The sequence below is a fragment of the Dermacentor silvarum genome, chromosome 4 (genome assembly GCF_013339745.2).
Source record: "Dermacentor silvarum isolate Dsil-2018 chromosome 4, BIME_Dsil_1.4, whole genome shotgun sequence".
NCBI classification, from domain to species: Eukaryota; Metazoa; Arthropoda; class Arachnida; order Ixodida; family Ixodidae; genus Dermacentor; species Dermacentor silvarum.
In genome coordinates, this window is record NC_051157.2 from 15,108,896 (window position 1) to 15,131,189 (window position 22,294).

A 22,294-nucleotide genomic window follows, 5' to 3' on the forward strand; every position below is an offset into this window, starting at 1 on the left:
GGTGGTGGGCTGCTAAGCACGAGGTCGCGGGATCAAATCCCGACCACGGCGGCCGCATTTCGATGGGGGCGAAATGCGAAAACACCCGTGTACTTAGATTTAGGTGCAGGTTAAAGAACGCCAGGTGATTCAAATTATTCCGGAGTCCCCCACTTCCGACGTGCCTCATAATCAGATCGTGGTTTTGGCACGTCAAACCCCATAATTTTTTTTTTACTTTTTAAGCACTAAATATTCAAGCTCCGCATTGCAGACATATTACGCTGAGTTATGAAACTCAAACTTCGCCTTTGATTATTCTCAGAATTATTCGCCAACCACCACGGTGACTCACTGGCTATAGTGTTTCATTGCCAACAATATAGTGAAATAAAGAAAGAATAAAACGTTCATGCGCTCATATATCCACTCACCATCAAAAATAACCAGAGCTATACACTATGGCGTCTCTCATAGCTCATCATTGAGACGTTAAACCACCATCAGTCAATCCTTCTAATTAATCTCATTTGGCAAAGAACGCTATCGGCACCCACCTGCATACTCGTACTTGTACCACAGCCCCAACTTATGGTACGGTGCATTACGGCACTATATCCAACTGGCTTCATGGAAATACCAGCCTCGCATGCAGCCATTCGAACGTTAGCGCTCCCTTTTCTTAGTGCGCAGAAAACGGACGCATGCCCAGTGCTCATGTATTGACGCACAATGAGGACGGCGCTAATGCAGTGGCCTCCGTACTTGACTGTCGCTTACCGCGCCGACAAGCTGGCAGTGGGCGGGCCTATGGGTCAAGTACTGGAAGCCCTCACGACCAGCCTGAATATGACGTGAGTTCAGTTACTTCCGTTCCTCTCTATTGCTTTCTATTTCCCCGAAGTAAACTTCATATGTAAGTCAGGAAGGATGCGGCCTTGACTTATAATTTAGAGCACTTCATTCATGGTTGGAAGTACTGCTCAAGTATGCTATGTGTGCAAAATACTGAAACTCGGTGCACGTGCTTCCAATATGCATAGATGTAAGGGAAAGAAATACAAGCTTCCCACTAGCGTACGACTTTTTCTTACGCGAGGGAAATGACACTGAGAAACAAACCATATGACTTCAGTCACATTCTGTTTAACCATATCACTTTGGTCATCAATTTCTAAGAATTGCGAAAAGCCGCAGCGCGGGAATGGCTGCATGAAAGAAACATTTGCATGATAACAGGACACCGCGGCGTCAACTCTTGATGTTTCATGCTTTGCAGTCATGTAGAGTCGCCATTTGCAAGTGTGAGACAAAGCAAGTGGTACAAATGAAACGTTCTTCACTCGGAGCAGGTTTGAAGCAATACTTCCGTCGGATGGACAGATGGGAATCCGGCTCCCAAACGGCTCTTGGACAGGTGCCGTCGGCAACGTCCAGAGAAAGGTACGTCTGAGACAGCTGATTACTATATTTCATATATTAGATGAAGGTTGTAATTAGCACATAAACTTGCTCTCTCCGCACGCGTGCAACTTGCTTACTCGATCGTTCGCAGACAAAAAGAAATGTGCAGAAACCATCGACGATGATTGTCAATGTAAGCGAATAGCAAAACAAATATGAGTTAGCCACACCACGCAATTAATAAAAATATATCTTTAACGTAAGGTGAGGAAGTTTGCATGCGTGCAGGCCTGGCATTCAGATGCAGAGAGAAAAGTGAAATCAAGCACACAGCACACACCTTCCTAAGGAATCATAGCGTAAGTTCGAAGGAGTCATCGACCATCTGAAAAATCTCAACGCCGCCGTAAACGTGAAACATATACACAGTTACTAATTAAAAAAGATAGAGAGAGAGAGATAAAATGATAACAGAAAGATCGGCCGCTAAAATTAACTTGAAAGATTCAGACGTCCTCAGTACGTACAATGTGGTCCTTCAACAATTTATAGCAAATCATTTGATGTTAAAGACCTGTGTTGCGCGATAAATACTACAACAAAACGCGTATTTAGCCTCTAGAGGACGAGTTAGAGAACATACTGTGTCACCGTAGCCCCATAGTATCCTGGTACCGAACCACATCATTTGCTGGCAGCAGTATGTTGGCTTAGGCCAGTCAGGGATTGCCGAGACTCGGATTATTTAGCGCGATAACGACGAAACACGGAAACACAAGAAAACAAGAACACACCCCCAGGACGATGCGCATAGTCGTGTGTGTTGAATATTGTCTTGTGTCTCCGTGTTTCGCCATCCTCATCAGCTTCAGCAGCCTTATTTATGTCCACTGCAGGGCGAAGGCCTCCCTGTGGTCTCCAATTACCCCTGTCTTGCGCTTGCTGATTCCAATTTCTGCCTGCAAATTTCCCAATTTCGTCACCCCACCTAGTTCTCTACTGTCTTCGACTGCGCTTCCCTTCTCTTGGCACCCATTCTGTAACTCTAATGGTACATCAGTTATCTACCCTACGCCTTACATGGCCTGCGCATTTTTTGTCCGGCCATATTTTTCGCTAAATAACACGAGTGCCATTTTCTGACCTATAGGGGATGTGAGAAGACTGCTTTCAACGATTCCCGTTGCAAACACCAAGAGCTACTGTTTAGTTTGTACATTCAGGACTCTTTCTTAACGCACATTTGGGGATGAAAATTCTTCGTACGGTGCACAATCAGTTGCGAGATCCTTTTAAACAGCAGCTGTTTTAGCCTTCACGCAATACAACTATAGCTCTAGTTTCAACATGCTGATTCACAGACCTTGCAGACATGCTATCCTTACCCCGATTGCCCGCGTGTACAGGAGGTGGACATGACCATCGTGCCCATGATCCAGTCTCACAGCCGCATGACGGTGGGTGAGTACGGACCTCCCATCATGTACGTGCAGTTCGGCATCCTCTCAGGCAGCGGCGAGAGCACCTCCAACGTCTTCGGATACATACTGACCTTCGACTGGAAGGTGAGCACGACTGCAACTGACCCATGCTCGCGACGCGCTGAGCGGTACACGTGTTTCCGCAAATGAGTATGTAGCCCGTTCACTTAACGCTTGTCCACGCCACTAACCGCATGACACTGTATCGTTGCCGCGTTTTAGGAGCGAAGCTCCTTATAGCGGCACCCGTTCCGTCCCCGTCGTCGTAGTAGTAGTGTGTAACCAGTCTGAGAAAAATGAGAAAAAAAATTCCGAAGTTGTGTCCGTAGCGCGGAATCGAACCAGGGACCCCTCGCTTCCGAGCGCGCGGCGTTAGCCCACTACGCCACGAAGCGCACATAGACACACGCACCACGATGGCAATAAATACCCAACATTAACGAAAGGCCGCGTTTCTAGCGCGTTTCTAACGCGTTTGTGCTAGCGCGTTACGGCCCGTGTAAGAAGCTGGTGTAAGACGCTGTGGCCTCTCCGCCTTACCTTCAACGCGTTTCGAACGCGCTGCCCAAGGCGGTGGCAAGTCAAGTTCAAGTCGAGGAGCGTTTATGAATACGGGGGGTATAGGCACCATGCAATGCAGTTTGGCTGTACATGTCGCGCCACCTAGCAGCGGCGGTGAGCACCCGCGAGTAGGTCCTCACTGCCATTTCACCTTGGTCCGTACTGCGCTCAGGCGCCTAAAAGCTTCCTTTTCCAATTTTTCAATGGATTCACCGCGACCACTCGGCAGCTCCTCCGTAAGAAGTGTGAACAAAAAGAACATGCGCATATACTGCTGTTTTAGGTATTTTGACAACCGTGAAGGGGATGTCGGCATCAAATTGTGCCGCTTCCCTTCAAGACTGTGGGGAGAAACCCGGCGGCTGAAGGTGGATCGTCGCGGTTCGGCCCGTCAAGAGTCGCTCTTGCGAATTTCTGATGAACTAAGACGCAAACGCAAACTTAAAAAAAGGATAAAAAGAAAAAAAAAACACAAGGCAGCATCCGTGAAAACGCACAATAAAGCGACAACTGCATAAACACGCGTGATCTGATTCCCGCTCTTGTAAATTGGTTTTGATAATTGTTGAGCTATTCTCGCTCCAAAACAAATGCGCAGTCGTTGTTATGTGTCAAATCTAGCTTCGTAAGCACTCCACGTTGGGCCTTTGTACGCACTGTAGTTCTTGTTGTGCATTAATAAGTTAACGTGCAGCTCCTTTCTGCGCCTGGATCAAGACGCGACTGCTGAAACCGGGCTCATTCATGCCGATGCTCTCTCGCGTTTAGAACAGAACTAAGGCTGGAGTGCACCGCAGCACACATCGAGTATTCGCAAATTAGCACTTCTCTCGCGCACGCTAGCACACATTTATTCAGTCTTGGTGTTGAGTGTCAGCTGATTGCTCTCTGTTATGTTTCAGCAGTGATGACCTCTCACACTGGAGCGCGAATGACAACACCAGACTATGTTCGAGGTACTTTGTCAACGGAGAAAAAAGCTCCATAATCTCAGCAGTCATGTGATGGCGTCGGCAAACGCGGTGCACATTCCGGCATGTGTAAATGGCTGCGTAAGACGCTGTGGCCGCTCCCCCTTACTAGAGAGTACTGCACGTTTCTAACGCGTTTGTGCTAGCGTCCCCTTAAGCGGGAGATCCGATGATTCCCTCCGGAGCTTCGCCCACTCATCATCATTCACCCCGTGGATATGCTGTGATTTTTTTATCTTTACGAGCTCCAAGGTCATTTTTAAAAGCGAAGCTTTTCTTTGCGAACTTCGCCGGATTTTTGTGTTGTTGTTGTTAGAACGTTTATTAAAATAACCATAAAACGTTTCCACGCTCAGGAAATGAATTCATCATGGCGGAGGGAGGGGTAAAATAGAAGGTTCAAATATTATTATTCATTTTTGACTCTTGTAAAAATTGTAGTAACGACTGAAATATGAGGCGCCGTCTCTCGGGGGGACCAGTGGGAAGGCGCCAGGCGTCCAAATCCTGAGCCCTAAGAGTAGGGGTAAGGGTGGCTATCGCTCTTTCCGGTGCTCGGCGAGATCCGAGCAGCCCCAGAGTATATGATTCTGATCCAGCAGCTGGTTCCCTGGACAGGAGTGGCAAGTGGCTGATTGCCAGGTCTGGAGGGGCATCATGGCGCGGCGGGCTGGTGTCACTGCTGTCTCCGTGACGATGCGTCGCAGGCGTGTGGCCTCAGCACGGGTAAACTTCCCCGGCAGGGGCGTACGATTTTCCGGGAGGATGTTCCGGAGCGCGGCCCTTCGAGCAGCCTTCGCCTCTGCCAAGACTGTGTCCGGGTCGATGGGGTATGGGTCGTCAGGCACTTGTGGACGCGTCTCTGAGGGGCAGGAAAGAAGCTTCCTTGCCAGAGAGTCGGCCATTCGGTTGCCAGCGACCCCAGCGTGACCTGGTACCCATGCGAGGCGGATAGTGTGGCCAGCCTCGTCGGCGGTTCAGATCGCCTGTTGTATTAAGTGGACAGCCTAATTGCGCGAGTCCAGCCGGGCGCAGGCCTTAATGGAGGCCTGCGAGTCTGTATAAACTGTGTGATGAGTGAAGGCTGCGAAAGGAGGCTTGAGGACGGCGTCACATACAGCGGATATCGCAGCCAGTTCCGCCGTTAATGGGTCGTTGCTTTGTGACCGTGGGTGCTGCGGCGTGGCTGTTCTCTAGCCGAATAGGCCAACCAATTACAGCGGAGGACGCACGCCGTACGCGCGCTGCTGGGTTCCTTGCACCACCACCGCGCGGGTGCGCGGAGGCGAATGAACATAAACGCATCATTTTGAAAATGGGATATAAAATTGGGAAAAAGAGCATGGAGCGAAGAATGGCCAGTCCAAATTCGAACGCTGAATAAATAAATACAGTCACAAGAGTCAAGAAAGAACTTGGCAAATGGTCAAGCAAAGAGTGGTAATCTAGTGAGCTTCAAAGTGTAATAATGGAAGAGAAGGAAAGAGAAGCACCACGTTTGTTGGAAAGAAAAAAGGAAACCGAAAAGCTGGTGCAACAGGGACATAGGGGAAGCGACAGATGAACGACAGAAAGCATCACGAGAGCATAGACAGGCTTGCCTCAGGATGAGGTAGACGAAAAATGGGAAATATAACGGTAGTAGTAGTAGCACAAAAACTTTATTATATTTACCACCTTCTCGCTTCGCAACGTTTTTACATAAATACACATTTGGTGCCACAGCTAAACGTCGCCTCCCCTCTCTCCCTACCCCCCCCCCCCCCCCCCCCCCCTAAGCGGCCTTTCGCCAGACGCAAAAAGTCGCGTTTGCTCTCCGCCGCGCGTTCGCTCACCGTGAAAGCGCGCGTCCCTCCCGCACATACAGCATACGGCGCGCAGCGGCGATTTCATCACCGTTGGACTAGGGAGCCTACATACAACGCCGTTTTAAAACGGCGTTGCATGTAGGCTCCCTACGTTGGACTCCATACGGAACCTCACGGCGACGGCGACGACGGCAGAAATCCGCTTGGAGTCTCCATATAATTGCTATCGCCATAAAACGTTGGGAGGAGAGAAGGTGGTAAAGAATTCCCACGCTGCTCGACGAGTGTCCCGTTTTTATCTCGTCGAAAACCTCCGAGCCGCCCCCAGAGGCACCGGCAACAGTCACGTACCAACGCCGCGCGCGTTCGGAGCGAACGCGGGCAAAACGCCGACGGCGTCGACAACCGTTCTGCGCGTTGCTGGAGCTGCTGCATGTCCCAGTTTATCTATACAGTTGATAAAGCTACTATCCTTACTCCGTATAGCTCTCTACTAATTTGCTATCGCAATTGATGCTTCGCCTTTCGGGTGAAACTGCGGCATTTTTTCGTTCCATCGCTCTTCTACAGCGCAACATCGCATCAACTTCAGCAGCACTTGTCCGCATTGTCCGCATTGAAGTTGCAGTGTCAGGACGAGAATAGCGTCCTCAGACAGTGGTTGTCTGCCAACGCCGCAAGTCCTGCAAGAGTGCCTTGATCATTGAGTTGGTGTCAGGTCTCGAGTAGGCAATCCGTGCTTCATCACAGGAAGAGAATGCCGATCTTGCCTCACTGTCAGCGAGTTCATTGCCAATTACACCACAATGAACAGGCAGCCATTGAAAAGTGATCAAGTGGCCACCACGCTGGGCACTGTGATGAAGTTCAGTGATTTCCAGCACGAGCAGGTAATATGGTCCTTTCTTTAAAACGCATTTTAGCGCCTGCAACGCTGATTTGGCATCGCAGAACACCGTCCATTTATGAGGTGTCTGCGTTCTCATAAGACGGACAGCCTCCCGTATTGCCGCCAGTTCCGCAGCCGTAGATGTTGATGTGTGGTCCAGTTGAAATCGCCGGGTAATGCCGAGTTGTGGGATATCAAATGCAGCTGCTGTGGCAGATGCTGTGACCGAACCATCGGTATATACTTGTACAGTCCCGCTATATTGTTACTGAAGTATTGAAGCGCCAAACAGACGACACAAGAAGAGACACGAACTCTTGTGTCGTCTGTTTGGCGCTTTAATACTTCAGTAACATGCACCAACTAGCCCAACAAAAGGTTCCCATTATATTGTCACGGGGATTCACAAGTACACGGGAGAGACGGAATTGTATATGAGAATGTATACAGGCTGCTGCTAACCAGAGAATGGCTGACAGCATCTCACGCGGCATGTCTCGTCTTCTTTTTCTTCGCGTAGCACAGCTATCCTTTAACCGCAGGCTCATACGCAATGCCTCGTAACAATATAATGTAAATATATGGGACAGGGTGAGCGGCTGGGAAGTCAATGGAAGAAACGTGGTACTTCTTCGTAATTCCACGTATTTGAAGCCTCGCAAGTGGTTATGGTATTGTCCAGGGAGGTGTTTCAGGTATGTTGGCGGCCTGGAACCTTGCAGGTATCCAAACGTGCGTTGAACCATGGCAAGCAACAAAAGCACATTAGTCGTGCCGTTTACAGCCGTTGTTACCGCTCACTGAGAATGTGCTGACATTAATTAGCGACCGCAGTGTTATTCTTACAAGATCTGTGCTGATGAACTGTAGTTGGTGCCCCCTTTCTCTCTTTTCGAGGACACCGTTTTTCTTGCACTACGCGTGTCCTGACATGTGCGTATTACACAGTGTCTAGTAATAACAGCGAGCTGCCCTAACGGCCCAAGTGGGAGCTTCAACAGAAAGCGTGATTCTGCGCTACTCTTCAAACGTTTCACCTGCAGAACGCAACTGGCACGGCCGAGCTCATAAGTCCAAGGGCGCTATAACCTAAAATGATTTCAAACTCCTGACGTCAAATTTACGTAACCATCGACGCCAAGCATCGGGCGGTTAGCCGCAGCGTTGTCCGAACAACCCAATCAAACACTCTCCTCGTTTATAGGAGGTCCCCTTTGTTCACTTTCAAAACGAATAACATTGTCTACACTAAGCGGTTTTTCTTATCTAATTGGCTGATAATTGGCTGACAAGAGTCGAGGAGCACGCTCTAATGGAGAGGGTTTCGATGGGGCCGAGCCACCACAGTGAAAATAGATAACCGCATGAAGAGGGTGGTGCCGGCTTCTCCGATTGGTCCGCTTCGCCTTACTTAGCTTGCGGTGGCTCGTCGAAAATCGCGGCGGCATGCAACGGAAGGACAAGAATGCCGCTAAAACGGATCCTCAGCAAGGAAGAGTTGGCATAGCGATGTCGTATGCATGTCGAAAGGGCTCGATAACGTTTTACTGCCCTGCAAAAAGGTTTATCACGCGCAAATAAATACATGCTCACCGGCAGGTGCGAGTAGCGAGGGCCTGAGCGATCGGCGGACAGCCATCTTCTATTCCTTTCGGAACGGGGTAGTCTGTGGCTATTCAGAAAATTTTTCAGCTTTGTTCGGTATATTAATGCATTTTTTTTTCGCGTACACGTCACTTTGAAGTGGTGAGTTTTCGCGGTTTTGTGAGGTCACGTGACAGACAGGCGAATTGGGCGTAGCCAGAAAACATTGGACCAATAGCAGAGGGCTAATGGTGAAAAGGCGTCGAATCAGGAATAATTATTTTTCTTTTGTGCGGTTTAATCATGCATAATCAGTGTGCACACGTTATATAAGATGGGGATCGAGCTATCGTGGTTTTCGTGACGTCGTGTGACAGACAGACGAAGTAGGGAGTGGCCCGAAAATGTTTTGGCCAATCGTGGAGGCTGATTGCAGAAATTGGAATCAAAACAATTTGGAATCATTTTACGTTATAGCGCACCAAGCGTCTCTGCCGAGGTACCCTTTAACATAACGCAACTCGTAAGTCGTAGCAATGTTCTCGTGGGGTGCGCCGACTGAAAAGTGATTCAGTCGGCGCACCCCATGATTCAGTCCACGATTCAGTCGGTGCCCCTCGATGGTCTCCCATCTCCTGCTTAACAAGGTGCATTCGACGTACGCAAGTTTTACGAACGCGCTACCTTACATTCGCCATCGTAGGTTGTTAACTCACTTAAGGCAGCGGCTGTTTCCAGGAACGGCCGCCATCATCGCTGATACTAATTACTAATCTCCTGCGCAGGTTTGGGCTCTCCTTGTCAGCGCCATGCCCGTGCTCGCACTGCTGATAAGCCTGTCGGAAATCATCGTTCACAAGACGCCATGGAGGAAGATACCACCGAGAGTGCACGAATGGGGCTGGGAACTCTTCGGGAACCTGCTCTACGAAAGTGCGTAAAGGCCGGCGCTGCTTTCGTTTCATTTTGGTATCACTCGCGCACACATTGCACATGTTCGTTAGACAAGCGCTTAGTCACCATTGTTGCAGGCAAGGAACGCAGTAGCACTGCATGGTGTATATAAATAGGTGTAACCATCGTGTAACATTTACCTTATTGTATTTCCTTCGAAAGTAAAAGCAAGAAGATTAGCATGCATACACCTGATTGACCATGCATGTCGTTTGAGGAGTGCAACGACCATTGGAGCTTCACTTTTGAATCGTAAAGTCAGAAATCCAAGCACCGCCGTTAATTCTGCATCCTAATCTATAGTGTCCGTGTTATACCAGTACACACTTTTACGCACTAAATCACCTCCTGCCGCCCTATTTTCCAGGTTCACCGCGCAGCCCCGCACAGACGTCTGCGCGCGTCGTCCTGACGGCGTGGTTGCTGTCGGTGCTGGTGATCGCCAACTCGTTCGCCGGACATCTGAAGTCCAGCATGGCCATCAAGAACGAGCCGGCGCAAGTGGACACCATCCACGACGTAGTATCCCGGCGCGCCCTCAGGCCGATCGTCTGGAAAGGATCGCACTACGAGGCATTCCTATCGGTCAGTCCTAAAGTGCAAATACTAGAGGATGCCGTTCTATTTCAAGAAGAACACTCAGAAGCAGTAATTTAGTGTCGCTTTTTACAAATAGCATGTGGCCGTGCTCGGAATAATGTCACAAATCGCCTCGTAATATGGACAAAATTTTACACGGGTAAAAATACCCGCTTTGTCAATTGCTCTAAATGACAACCACGGTTAATATTCTCTACAGAAAGCAAGCCACACCTTTAAGCGTTGTTTTATTGCGATAGCAATTATATGGACACTTCAAGCGGATTTCTGCCGTCGGCGTCGTCGTCTCCGTGAGGTTCCGTATAAAGTCCAAGGGCGATAAAATCGTCGCCGCGCGCCGTATGTGCGAGTGAAAGCGCGCTATCACGGAGAGCGAACGCACGGCGGAGAGCAAACGCGACTTCCGTCGCGAGAAGCCGGGGGGGTATGGGAGGGAGGGAGGGGGGGGGGGGGCGACGCTGTGCTGCGGCACCAAATGCGTATCTTGCAACTGGGCGCAAGGGGAACTGGCCACTCAAACTCCCATGACAAAGGAGGAAAGCGGGAAGGCAGCGCGGGAGGGAGGGGGGGGGGCAGCTTCTACTCTGCTAACAACTGTGCTTGTACTTTGCGCCAGTGCACGCTGTCGCGCGCACCGTATCTTGAAAGCGATCTCCACACGGCTCTGGCCTTTGTATGCGCGTGCATTCGCCGCTCAGTTTCCGTTGAAGCGATAGACCACACGAACCTTCGCTCGCAGCGGCGGCTGCGCTTGCTGCCAGCGTTTTGACAGTGGTTGTCTGCGGTCATCGAGTGTGATCTATTCATGTTTGCTTGTGCGCGCTGACACCACGCTTGTTAATTCAGTTAGTAAACGAATGTGTCCAAGTTTATGCAGCCGATAAAACTACTATCCCTACTTCGAACAGCTCTCTACTAATTTGCTATCGCAATTGATGCTTCGCCTTTCGGGCGAAACTGCGACATTTTTTTAAACATGAAACAAACTTAATTTATTCAATGTTTTCTATTACATGGTATATCGCAAGTGCGTTTCAATTCAACCAACCTTCGGCTCGCGCCGCCACCTTGAAGTCATTCCTTACGTGCGTTGAGACAATTAAATTATAAGCTTGGCTTTGTAACTTGAGTCGAGTATAGTATATATTGCATGATTACATTGTGAAACGCGACTGGACGAGAAGGAAATGACTCACATTATCATGCATCCCAGCCAACTAGACCCGCCAGCGTGCTTTAGCCGAGTTTAAACAACATGCGCAGACTGCCCGCTCTCCGGCGCTGAGTTCGCTGTGGCGCATGGTGGCGCGCACCAACGGTTCCCAGCTGGGGCGCGACATGTTCCGCGACGAGCACATGCGCCAGGTGGTGGAGCGCCGCGCCGTGCTCATGGTGGACCACATCTCGCTGCAGTGGCGCACGGCCGCTTTCTGCCGCCGCACCCTGCAGGTGCCCAGCTTCCACTTCGCCCGCGAGCACGTCGACGAAAACCCGCTCTCCTTCCTCATGTCGCGTGCCATGCGCAGGGACCTGCGCCGGCGCGTTTACTCAAGGTACGTGTGTGCGCGTGAATGCATGCAGTACATATGCGAACCGCCACCGCTTAATGCATTTTGCGATGTGTGTTCAATATCTGCAAATTGTGGAGGTACTATCGGCGTCAAATGAAACGCGAACAGCGGAGCGCGTGGCCGAAGTAAAACGGAAGGTATAGTGCGCACCGTCCAGTCATCACCATTAACAGGCGCGTACATCCGGTTTGACCGCACTGCGATGTTATGCTCCCCCTTTTCGTTTCCGTTCTGGTTCTCTTTTAGTTCAAAGCAAGAAAATATACTGGCGCAGTTATGATGATGGCGCCAACCATACCACGCGCACCGCTGTTCACGTTTCACTTGAAACCGATAGTGCCGATAGCACTTACGGTTTCGCCGCACTGTGCGATACTACTCGCTCTATGCTGCGATATTTTGGCCTCTTTATTCTTCGATTTTTATTTTCTCGCTTTCAAGTAAAAGAGAACCAGAACAGAAACGAAAAATTGAAGGACACTTTGTGACTTCCAAAGTGTGTTCGGCGAAAGCCTGTGGCCATTCGACTGAGTATGCCATCTCCTTTTTTGTGTATTACACACCCAGTGGAAATCATGTTATTTCTGAGAGAGTGTGAGGAGGAGAGGCCACAGCTGGCACCGTTCCAGGGCACAGACGGACGGACGGTCGGCCGCCACCGCTGTGCCATCACGTGATTGCTGAAGAGTGTAAGGGGGAGAGTGGCGGCGTAACTGTTGCTATGCGCCGCTGTACCATCACGTGATTGCTGAGAGAGTGTGAGGGGGAGAGGCCACAGCTGGCACCGTTCCAGGGCACAGACGGACGGACGGTCGGCCGCCGCCGCTGTGCCATCACGTGATTGCTGAAGAGTGTAAGGGGGAGAGTGGCGGCGTAACTGTTGCTATGCGCCGCTGTACCATCACGTGATTGCTGAGAGAGTGTGAGGGGGAGAGGCCACAGCTGGCACCGTTCCAGGGCACAGACGGACGGACGGTCGGCCGCCACCGCTGTGCCATCACGTGATTGCTGAAGAGTGTAAGGGGGAGAGTGGCGGCGCAACTGTTGCTATGCGCCACTGTACCATCACGTGATTGCTGAAAGAGTGTGAGGAGGAGAGGCCACAGCTGGCACCGTTCCAGGGCACGGACGGACGGACGGTCGGACGCCGCCGCTGTGCCATCACGTGATTGCTGAAGAGTGTAAGGGGGAGAGGCCACAGCTGTGGCGGCGTAACTGTTGCTATGCGCCGCTGTACCATCACGTGATTGCTGAGAGAGTGTGAGGGGGAGAGGCCACAGCTGGCACCGTTCCAGGGCACAGACGGACGGACGGTCGGCCGCCGCCGCTGTGCCATCACGTGATTGCTGAGAGAGTGTAAGGGGGAGAGGCCACAGCTGTGGCGGCGTAACTATTGCTATGCGCCGCTGTGCCATCACGTGATTGCTGAGAGAGTGTAAGGGGGAGAGGCCACAGCTGTGGCGGCGCAACTGTTGCTATGCGCCACTGTACCATCACGTGATTGCTGAGAGAGTGTGAGGGGGAGAGGCCACAGCTGGCACCGTTCGAGTGCACGGACGGACGGACGGTCGGACGCCGCGAGTATGAGCCATTAAAGGCTTTCGCCTTAAAAGAGGCAGCATCACCTCGCAGTGCGGTCAAACCGGATGTGCGCGCCTGTAAATGGTGAGGACAGGACGGCGCGCACTACCTTCAGTTATGCTTCGGCCACGCGCTCCTCTGTTCGCGCTTCATTTGACGCTGATAGTACGTGCCGACTTTTTCTTGCATGTCGTTTACGGCGGATGATTTTTCTCGGACTTATCCAATCTTCTTGTTACTAATCTTTGAATGACTAGTGCATGGTGGTGCTTTATGGGCATATTTATCAATCGCTGAAACGGTAGAACATCCCGATTTGTTCCAGTGCTTTTTTTTCTGGTCAATTTGATTGTCCAAAAATATTTGGAAAAATTTATTTATTTCCGGGATGGTTTTAACCCTGACGTTGTTGAACAGTTGAACAATTTATTTGCTGAGAACCAACCAGCGATAAAATAAAGGCCAAAATTTCCAGTAACGTCCCAAAAAATCAATCCGACGACCAGCCACGATAGCTCACCAACTGTGGCGTTCCGCGGCTGAACGCGAAATCAGCAGGTTCGATGTTCGCTGCAGTAGCAGCATTTCTACGGAGGCATATTGCAAGAAAGCCAGAGAACAGACAAACTAATTCGGCGATATACATGATGAAGCTTCGTATACGTCCGAAAGCTGCACAATTAGCAATGAGAGGTGCCGTAGTATATGACTACAGATATATATTGATAACCCGATATTCTTCAAACTATACAGATAAATTTAAGCAGATATGACAGTTTTTAAGCATTTTAGCTCCCGTTGTCGGAGACCCTCAAGTGACCTTGAGCCAAAAGGCAGAGCCGTTATCCAGGCACTCAAACGAGAACATGCGGGCATCGTTGCGAGAACAAAACGAGATCATCCGGACAACCAGTCAAAAGTTAAGAAAATGCAGTCTCTGGCCTCCAGCCCTTTGTACAGGACCACATAACATACGCTCGTTACTGCCCAAACAAGTTACCAAATATATTGCTTCCGAGTAGTTCCTGTTTGTTCACAATATCACTCAAGCTGTGACTTCTAGTAAGCTGAAGTTTTAATTGTCATTTCCAATAGCGACGTTCAAAAGGCAGACACAGGGCACCATACACTTGATTGTCATATTTTAGCGCTGAGACAGGGTGCTCTTTTGAAAGCGAGCCGTCCGCGGGCTCCGCGCGGCGAGGGTTTTGCGTCGCCTCGAGTGATGGCACCACGCTGCGGGGCACTTCCTTCAGGCGCTTTTCTTCTAGCTGGGCAGTGCGCTCTCTCTCTCCCCGGCGTCTTTCGCTGCCTGTCGTGCCGCCTTCAGCCGGTTTTCTTCGTCTAGCTGGACAGTGTCCATATGGAACAATGCACAGTATGGGGTGCTGCTGTGGTGTGGTGTGGTGGGGTGTGCCGTTGCGAACTTGCACTACACCCATTTTAAGATTGTGGCTAGTATCATCTACAACCAGTCTGCTTTGCCGGTAGCCATTTCATGCTTCCATCTACTCTCGTTTACGGGAGAGCGAGCAATTTATGTATTCCGTCACTTCTGGAACGTGGAAGTCACAAGCTGAAGTAGAACCAATGCTCTCCGTGTTCTGCAGCAGAGTGGATGGAGAGAAACTTCGCTGCACGCTGAAGAACTGAACTGAACGCAAAATGCGCGGCACCAGTAGCACGAGCTGATGTCACTATAGGGGATCATGTTGAGCCTTCTGGAGAGCCGCATACATTAAGGTAATATAGGTCGACTTAATGCGGTCAGACGGTGTTTGACTGTGATGATGTGCCTTGAATTTATTTCTTCGCAAGATGCACTAGTAGGCCCAGGCGGCGAGACCCTACGATGACATATATGTGATGAATGAAAGAAAACGACGCCGACGACGACGAAGTGTGCACGCGTTCTTTCGCGAGTGGACCACGCATTGGAGTGATCCCGCCAAATCAGCGATGGCCCAGTGGTATTCCGAAGATGCATCGTGTCACGATTGGGTCACGTATGGCGATGGTGGTGGTGGTGAAAAACATTTATTTGCTGTATTTACAAGTGAGAGATAGGGACGGCCTTAAGGGCCGACCCTTTATAAACTCTAGGAGGAGTCCCTAGTCCGGGACCCCTGTGGCTTCTGCAGCGGCGCGTGCCCTGGCCACGAGGGCTATCTGGCCCTCCAAGGTCGAGCAGCCGAGCAGGGCAGCCTCCCAGCTCTCTCGGATAGGAGGGGAAGGGGAGGGGATTGGCGGGACCGCCGGGTTTGAGGCACATGCCCACACCATGTGGAAAGGATCCGCGAACGGATGATCACAGTGCGGGCATTCCCCGGAGAAGGCCGGATTGAAATGCTTAAGTATCGCCGGGCACAATATTGTGTTGGTGTATAGACGCAAGAGCCAGCGCTCCTCCGTCTTAGTCAGGCCCGGTGCCGGTGGCGGAAATCGGAGCCTATTCGTTTTGTACATATCCGTGATGTCTCGAAAGGAAGTTACCAGATTAGGTTCTGGAACGTCAGGCGATGGAAGGCGAAGCGGGTCCCGGGAATTAAGCGCTCGGGCTGAGACATCGGCAGCCTCGTTACCACCTAGCCCTGCGTGGGCCGGAGTCCAGATGACGACACGTGGATTTGGGCGGCCTAAATATTCACAGCGCTTGAGGACACGAGCGGCGTGAATAGTGATGCGACCTTTAGTAAGATTTTGACACGCACTCCGCGAATCGGTGATGATAATCCGAGATGCGGGGTCCGCAGCGGCGAGGGCTATGGCCACTTCCTCCGCGTGAGTAATGTGCGGCGCTCGAAAGGTGAGCCCTTGAACGGGTACGTTTTGATGGACTACGGCTGCTGTGTACCACCTGCCATGGTGAGGGCCGGACGCGTCCGTGTAGAAGACTCCAGGGCGGGACCCATAGCGTCCCTGCAAGGCGGTAACCCACGCAGTTCGCCTGCCTTCGTAAGTCCCCCTATAGCCATGTTGTAGGGCAGAGGCTGGATGATCAAAGCACCACGCCAGTCCTCAGGGATTGTGGTTCGCTCTTCTGTATGGCGAGCACGTGATGAAATGCTTCGTGGCGAGACACGCGCCTAGTCAGCGGGAGATGCAGGACAGCAGGCCGAAGTGTCGGACGCCGACAATCAAGGCTCCAGGGAACGCGGCCGTCCATGCAGCTGTCGCCCGACCGTTGTCCTTGGCCAAGGCGTTCGCCAGCACGAGTACTACAGCTCGGAGCGTGGCGTGGCCTGCTGTGCTACCACTTGCCGCGAACATTGCGGATCGCGGGCAAGGCGTCTCCTCGGTCAGCTGTTCGGCGGAGCACCGTTCGTGGCCTGGCTAATGGCCGCATATGCGCCGAGAACTGCGGCTCGAGCGCCAGCTGTCCGCTGGGCAGGCTGACCGTTCCTGCAGCGTGCACTGCGGCTCAGATGCATGCTGACTTCTGAGCGTCAATTCCCGATTTGTCAAGAGCCATCTTCTCCTCACCGTCCAACATCGAGGCGTGTCCGACGTCGTCACGTCATCGCCCCTCACTCCGGCAACCTCTCGTCTCCTGTTCACGTACTGTGAGCTCTTTCGAACTGTTGGTTTTTTGGACTCCCGTTTTGAACTTCTGCAGTTACTCGGCTTCAGGTGCGTGCGCGTTTGCAACGGGCAGCAATCTTGACATCAGCATATCTTCAAGCACAAGGCTTGACTGTGTCAACCGAGAAATGCGCATTGGTTGCATTCACAAGGAAACTTATGACACCATACCCAGTCTATATTAATGGACACACTATTGCCTACGGAAAGACCCATCGATTTTTAGGTGTAACAATCGACCGCAATCTTTCCTGGAGCCCTCATTGCTCGTACCTGAAGAAAAAACTGTCGTCGATAGCCCAGGTACTGAGATTCATGTGCGGGAAAACATGGGGCACATCTGTACGCTCCATGCTTCAGTTGTACAGAGCTCTATTTCTGGGATACCTACGCTACAGCCTTCCAGTGTTGTCCAATACGTGCAAGTCAAATGTTCGCTCGTTGGAGAACTTACAGGGCCAAGCATTGCGCACTTGCTTAGGACTTCCTCGCGGCACGTCAACACCTGCAACAATCGTCCTCGCCAAAGAACATCCGATCCAAACATACGTTGCAGTGGATTGTCTCAGGGCGCATATCCGCCATCTTTCCCGCGTCCCCGATCATCACTTGGCGTTCTTGCCTTCGCAGAGACCTCGTTCCACGTTTTCTGAAGTTATCGTCACCAATCCAGATTGCCTTCCATCAGGATACACCCCAGCAGCAAGGCCTTCATTACCCTTGTGGTGCCTGCAACAGCCTCAGGTTCGCCTATTCCGGGAGTAAGTATTCCGCAAGTATTCCGTTAGTAAAGAAGAAGGCCAATCACCCAAGAATAGCTCTTAAACAGATGAAGCTGCTATTAATGAATGAGACCTACTGGGACCGAATTCGCATCTATACCGATGGTTCCGTCTCATGTACCAGTTCTTCAGGTGCCGTTGCCATTCCGGCTACGAAAACCACACTCAAGTTCAAACTGTCACACGTGACATCAACAGCGGCAGAGCTTGCTGCCCTGCGTGCTGCTGTACAATACCTTCTGCAAGAGACACCTCAGAAATGGGTCATATTTTGTGATTCTAAGGCAGCACTACAGAGTCTGCATTTTGCCATTTATCACAGGACTCATGAGCAGCTGGTATACGAGATAAGAGAAGACCAACATCAAGCTATCGCTAAAGGGCATGAAATTATATTTCAGTGGCTACCGGGACATACCAGCATGGCTGGTAATGACCTCGCCGACGAAGCCGCCCGGTCTGCTCATCTGGAAGGCCGACCAGTCCCAATCCCCTTATCCAGGACCGACGCTGCAGGAAAACTTCATATGGTGTCTAAAGCTATGACATACAAATATTGATCTTCTCTTAACCTCCCGAAGTGTCATCTCCACAAAATTGACCCATCCTTGAAGCTACAAGTGCCATCAAACATTTCCCGCTCTGAGGCGACAGTCCTGTGCCGCCTCTGGCTCGGGGTGGCATTTACAAAGGCCTACTCATTCCGCATTGGAATTGGGGATACGCCCATGTGCGACTCTTGTGGAACTACAGAAACAATTGAACATGTCTTATGTCTCTGTCCCCAGTTCGACGTCGAGCGTGAAGCTCTCCGGACAGCATTGAACCGGCTGGACTCTCGACCATTTTCTGAAATGAAGATCCTTGGACCATGGCCGTATGCGTCGATGGCACAGAAAGCCACGAAAGCCTTGTTGCACTATCTCAAGTCGACAGGTCTTGGCGACCGTCTGTAGACTTCGTGCGAAGTTTCTTTGTGCGCGAAACTGTGCTCTCTCTATTTCTTTCTCTCTCTTTTCATCCCTATACCCCCTTTCCCCAGTGCAGGGTAGCAAACCGGACGTGCGTCGGGTTAACCTCCCTGCCTTTCCTCTCTTCTATTTCTCTCTCTCTCTCTCTCTCTCTCTGGACTCCCATCAGCCTTAGTTCTTCTAGTACATTATGTTTGTCATGTCATGTGCCGTAACGTTCTGTCCCGGTGTAGTTTGGCTTTTGTTATAAATGTTGTTTGCATTTTGCATCCCGAGTCAGACTGGCTTTTCCTGCGTCCTTTTTCCTCATCGCGCGGCACGACAAACAAGTGTGACGAACGTCTTTTCGTAATTAATGCATTACAATATACATCAGTTTGCACTTGTCTTGTCCTGTGGCCTGTTCTTTTGCGTCGTCCAAAGCACTCTTCGACGCATAACGTCGCAGTGAAGCAGCGTTAATTACAGTCCGTTTTCCACACGCCAGCTGGCCAAGATTACTTCATTTGTTAACCCATTGATCGCGTACATAGCCACTGCGCGGCTACCGTGGCTTGGTGCATGCAGGATTATGTGGATGTACGAAAGCGGCCTGGTGAGCAAGTGGATGGCCGACAGCCTGGGCGACTGGCAACGCTGCGTGCGGCAGGCGGGAGGCCACGCCGCGGGCGACCTCAGCTTCACCGACACCCTGGCCAGCTTCGTGCTCTGGGCGCTGGTCATGACGGCTGCCGCGGTGGTCTTCCTGGTGGAAATGCTGCACCCGCGCTCTTCCGCGCAGCGCCCGCAGAAGCAGCCGCCTGAAGGCGCCAGGGTCACTCTTGTCCAGCTGAGGAGGTCGCGGATTCCGCGCTCTAAACTACCCCCGAGGCGGCTGACTTTTGCCAAGATGTGACGAGCCCACACATCTGTGCTGCATCACTGAACACTGGGTGGGGTGGGGCTAGAGGGAGGCGCGTGCCGCGTAAGCACAGTCCGGTCTTATCATTTCTATACCATCGCGTGAGCGCATACGAGCGACGCGCCTTCCGAATCAAGGCCCATATTCACCAAAAACTATCACGCTAGAATAGTGCGACAGAAAAAAAAAATCAGATAATCCTGATGCTGAAGATATTCGCGAAAGCGGCCGGCCAGTGGCGAAGAGCGCTTACTAACGAAAAGCTTTGTGATTTTTTGGCCCTAGAAACTACCACGCCGTGAGCATAATCTTGGTTTGAGCTGGTCAGTGTGCCACACTTCAATAAAAAAAAAAAAAAAAAAAACGTTACGAGGCACTTAAGTCTCCTTACGTGCATTGAATACGAAAGCATTCGGGCGTGTCGACTATATCGACGTCCATGTCACGTGACATTGTCACATGACGTCATCACTTGGTCATGTGACCTTGCGAATTAAGGTTCTTAATTGGTCACGTCTTTATCTCACATGACGTTATCACTTGGCCATGTGCTCGAATTGGGTAACGTCAATTTTGAGGGAGGGCCACCCAAAGTTTGCGGGTGGGCCACGTAAATTGCGGGAGTGGGCCAGGTCGGTTTTGAACGTGGATCAACTCAATTTTTGAATTGGGCAAAGTCAATTTTTCGGGTGTGCACCACGGCATCCGTCTGACGCCGTGGAGTGGGATTTCGCAGTGCAAGCCGCAGAAGGCCCAGCGCCGAGAACGTGACGTCATCACTTGGTCTCATGGGTTTTCTTGTATCGGATGTTAACGCCGGACGCTCGCCGGTTTTTACACTTCATGCGGCATATAAGGCTTTCGCCTTAGTAAAAGGCGCAAAACAGACGCGGACGGAGGATAACTTAAAATGGCTACCGTCCTGTTGTACGTGTTTCTCCATCCGCGTCTGTATGGCACCGTTTATTTTTCCTGAAGTGTAGCGTGCCGTTTATCGAAACCGACAGATAGCAATACATGGGATTTTCAGCTCTATTATATACATTTCTTACGGTACGGGCTTCTACTCAACCGTGACAGTTGATCTCATATACCTAGATAAAACATTTTGTAGTCATTCAACGGTGTTAAACCGTGCATGCAAGAGTACATGCAAAGAGACGTGAAGAGTGTTTTTTGTACCTTAATGATGTTTCAAGGACGTACGTATAATGAACGCTTGCCGTTTAATTTTCTGTTTAACAAAAACTGTCGTGTTATGCTATACACAAAGCTGTACTGCACATTATGACATATGCGGTGTACAAGATACACTAGTAATATGAGCAATCTAAATGTGAAATCAACTGAAGCAGCAGAGCAATGAAAAGTGTGAATAAAAGGTATGAGTAACAAAACGATACATACGTACGAGCATATAACCGCTACTGCACTAAATGAATAGCAGGACTCACGAAATGTTTCTTGGTTATTTGCACGTAAATTGTGGGCTAGCGAATGACGTGCCCGTGTCAGATGCATCTACACAATCTTTGAATGCGCTTTGCGTATAGGCTATCCTGAGAAGTGTCATTGCAAGAATGACCTTGCGCAATAGCGTAAAGCATGGTGAAAGCTGAAAATGCTCGCAAATGCGCGGAAGCATTGTGGTAATTTATACATATCGATACAGAGAGTATTAAAGACAAGAGGCGCTGCCTCCCTCAGTTTTCTGTGATATACCACGACTGATGAAGGAAAGAGGAGTTAAATATAACTCGCCGGCGTTCATCTCTCTGCTGGGTGTTTCCCGACAACCATGACTTGTCTCGTACTCGAGGACACAACAGCAACAGCAAGCGTACGACGGTTTTCCCAAAGAGAATTCACTTTGAGATGGGGTATTCCCGACTTGGTATATACCGGGGCACCGGCTGTGACTGACGCATCGAGCGGACGTTTGCGCAGGCTGGGAAGCAGGATATGAAGAGGCACAGGCAAGCACCGCGGCCATTGACCAGGTCATTTTGAATCGGCGCCCGTTCTGGTCAGGTCACCGAGTCGAATCAGCATTTGGCTTGGTCAGCAGAGACCATCTTTGCACGCCGAGTGCTGATGACCCGTGCTTTGCAGTGGCATAGCCCCAGTGTCCTGCCTGGGCGAGGCAGTAACGCTGTTCACAACAGTGCTCCCGTAAAATTTTCATGTGCGCGAGCAAGAGCTATGGTCTCGTGGGCCGATCCCGGAGATGTGCAGAAAGAGTCCAAGCTCAATGGCACATACCCCTGTGGATTCCGGGTGGTGGGCTCCGGGACGGGGCCGGTAACGTGCCCTTGAACTACCCTTGTCACACCTCGGACCCCAAGAGGTCCCAGGCACCAGGAATCCGCGTCGACCATGTTTACGTTCGCACCTCCCTCTCTTTGTCGGCGTTCCAAGCGCTTGCGTATCTAGTTTCCTTCCGCTCTCCCATGGTGGCGGTGCCGTCGAAGCGTCACGCGTGCCAAGTTTCCTCCGGCTCCTCGGGGCGGTCCAATTGTCCACGCGAATGTATATAAACAACCAGAAATACAAGTTGCCGTTCGCTTGGCGTTTTGCGCACGATCTTCATTGGTGATGTTTGCCGCCCGCTGGCGAAGATTGCATTCTCGCCTGTGTTCCTGCCGTCGCTCTTCGTAAAGACACGTTGCTCCTCA

General features: G+C 50.9%; 1 protein-coding gene across 1 annotated transcript; it reads left to right on the top strand.

Annotated features, from left to right (window-relative positions):
* Positions 1-711: 711 nt before the first annotated feature.
* LOC119448234 (glutamate receptor ionotropic, delta-2) lies at positions 712-19,613 on the top strand. The gene is made up of 7 exons (XM_037711650.1): positions 712-833; positions 1,332-1,422; positions 2,790-2,948; positions 9,463-9,610; positions 9,999-10,216; positions 11,495-11,784; positions 19,286-19,613. The coding sequence occupies exons 1-7, from the start codon at positions 712-714 to the stop codon at positions 19,611-19,613; spliced, it is 1,356 nt and encodes a 451-aa protein (XP_037567578.1).
* The last annotated feature ends 2,681 nt before the right edge of the window (positions 19,614-22,294 follow it).

Excerpts from the sequence above, each read along its gene's own strand:
- LOC119448234 (XM_037711650.1), top strand. The coding sequence starts at position 712 with ATGAGGACGGCGCTAATGCAGTGGCCTCCGTACTTGACTGTCGCTTAC. Across the intron at positions 2,949-9,462 it reads TACTGACCTTCGACTGGAAG|GTTTGGGCTCTCCTTGTCAG; the intron begins GTGAGCACGACT and ends TCTCCTGCGCAG. Across the intron at positions 11,785-19,285 it reads CGCCGGCGCGTTTACTCAAG|GATTATGTGGATGTACGAAA; the intron begins GTACGTGTGTGC and ends TGGTGCATGCAG.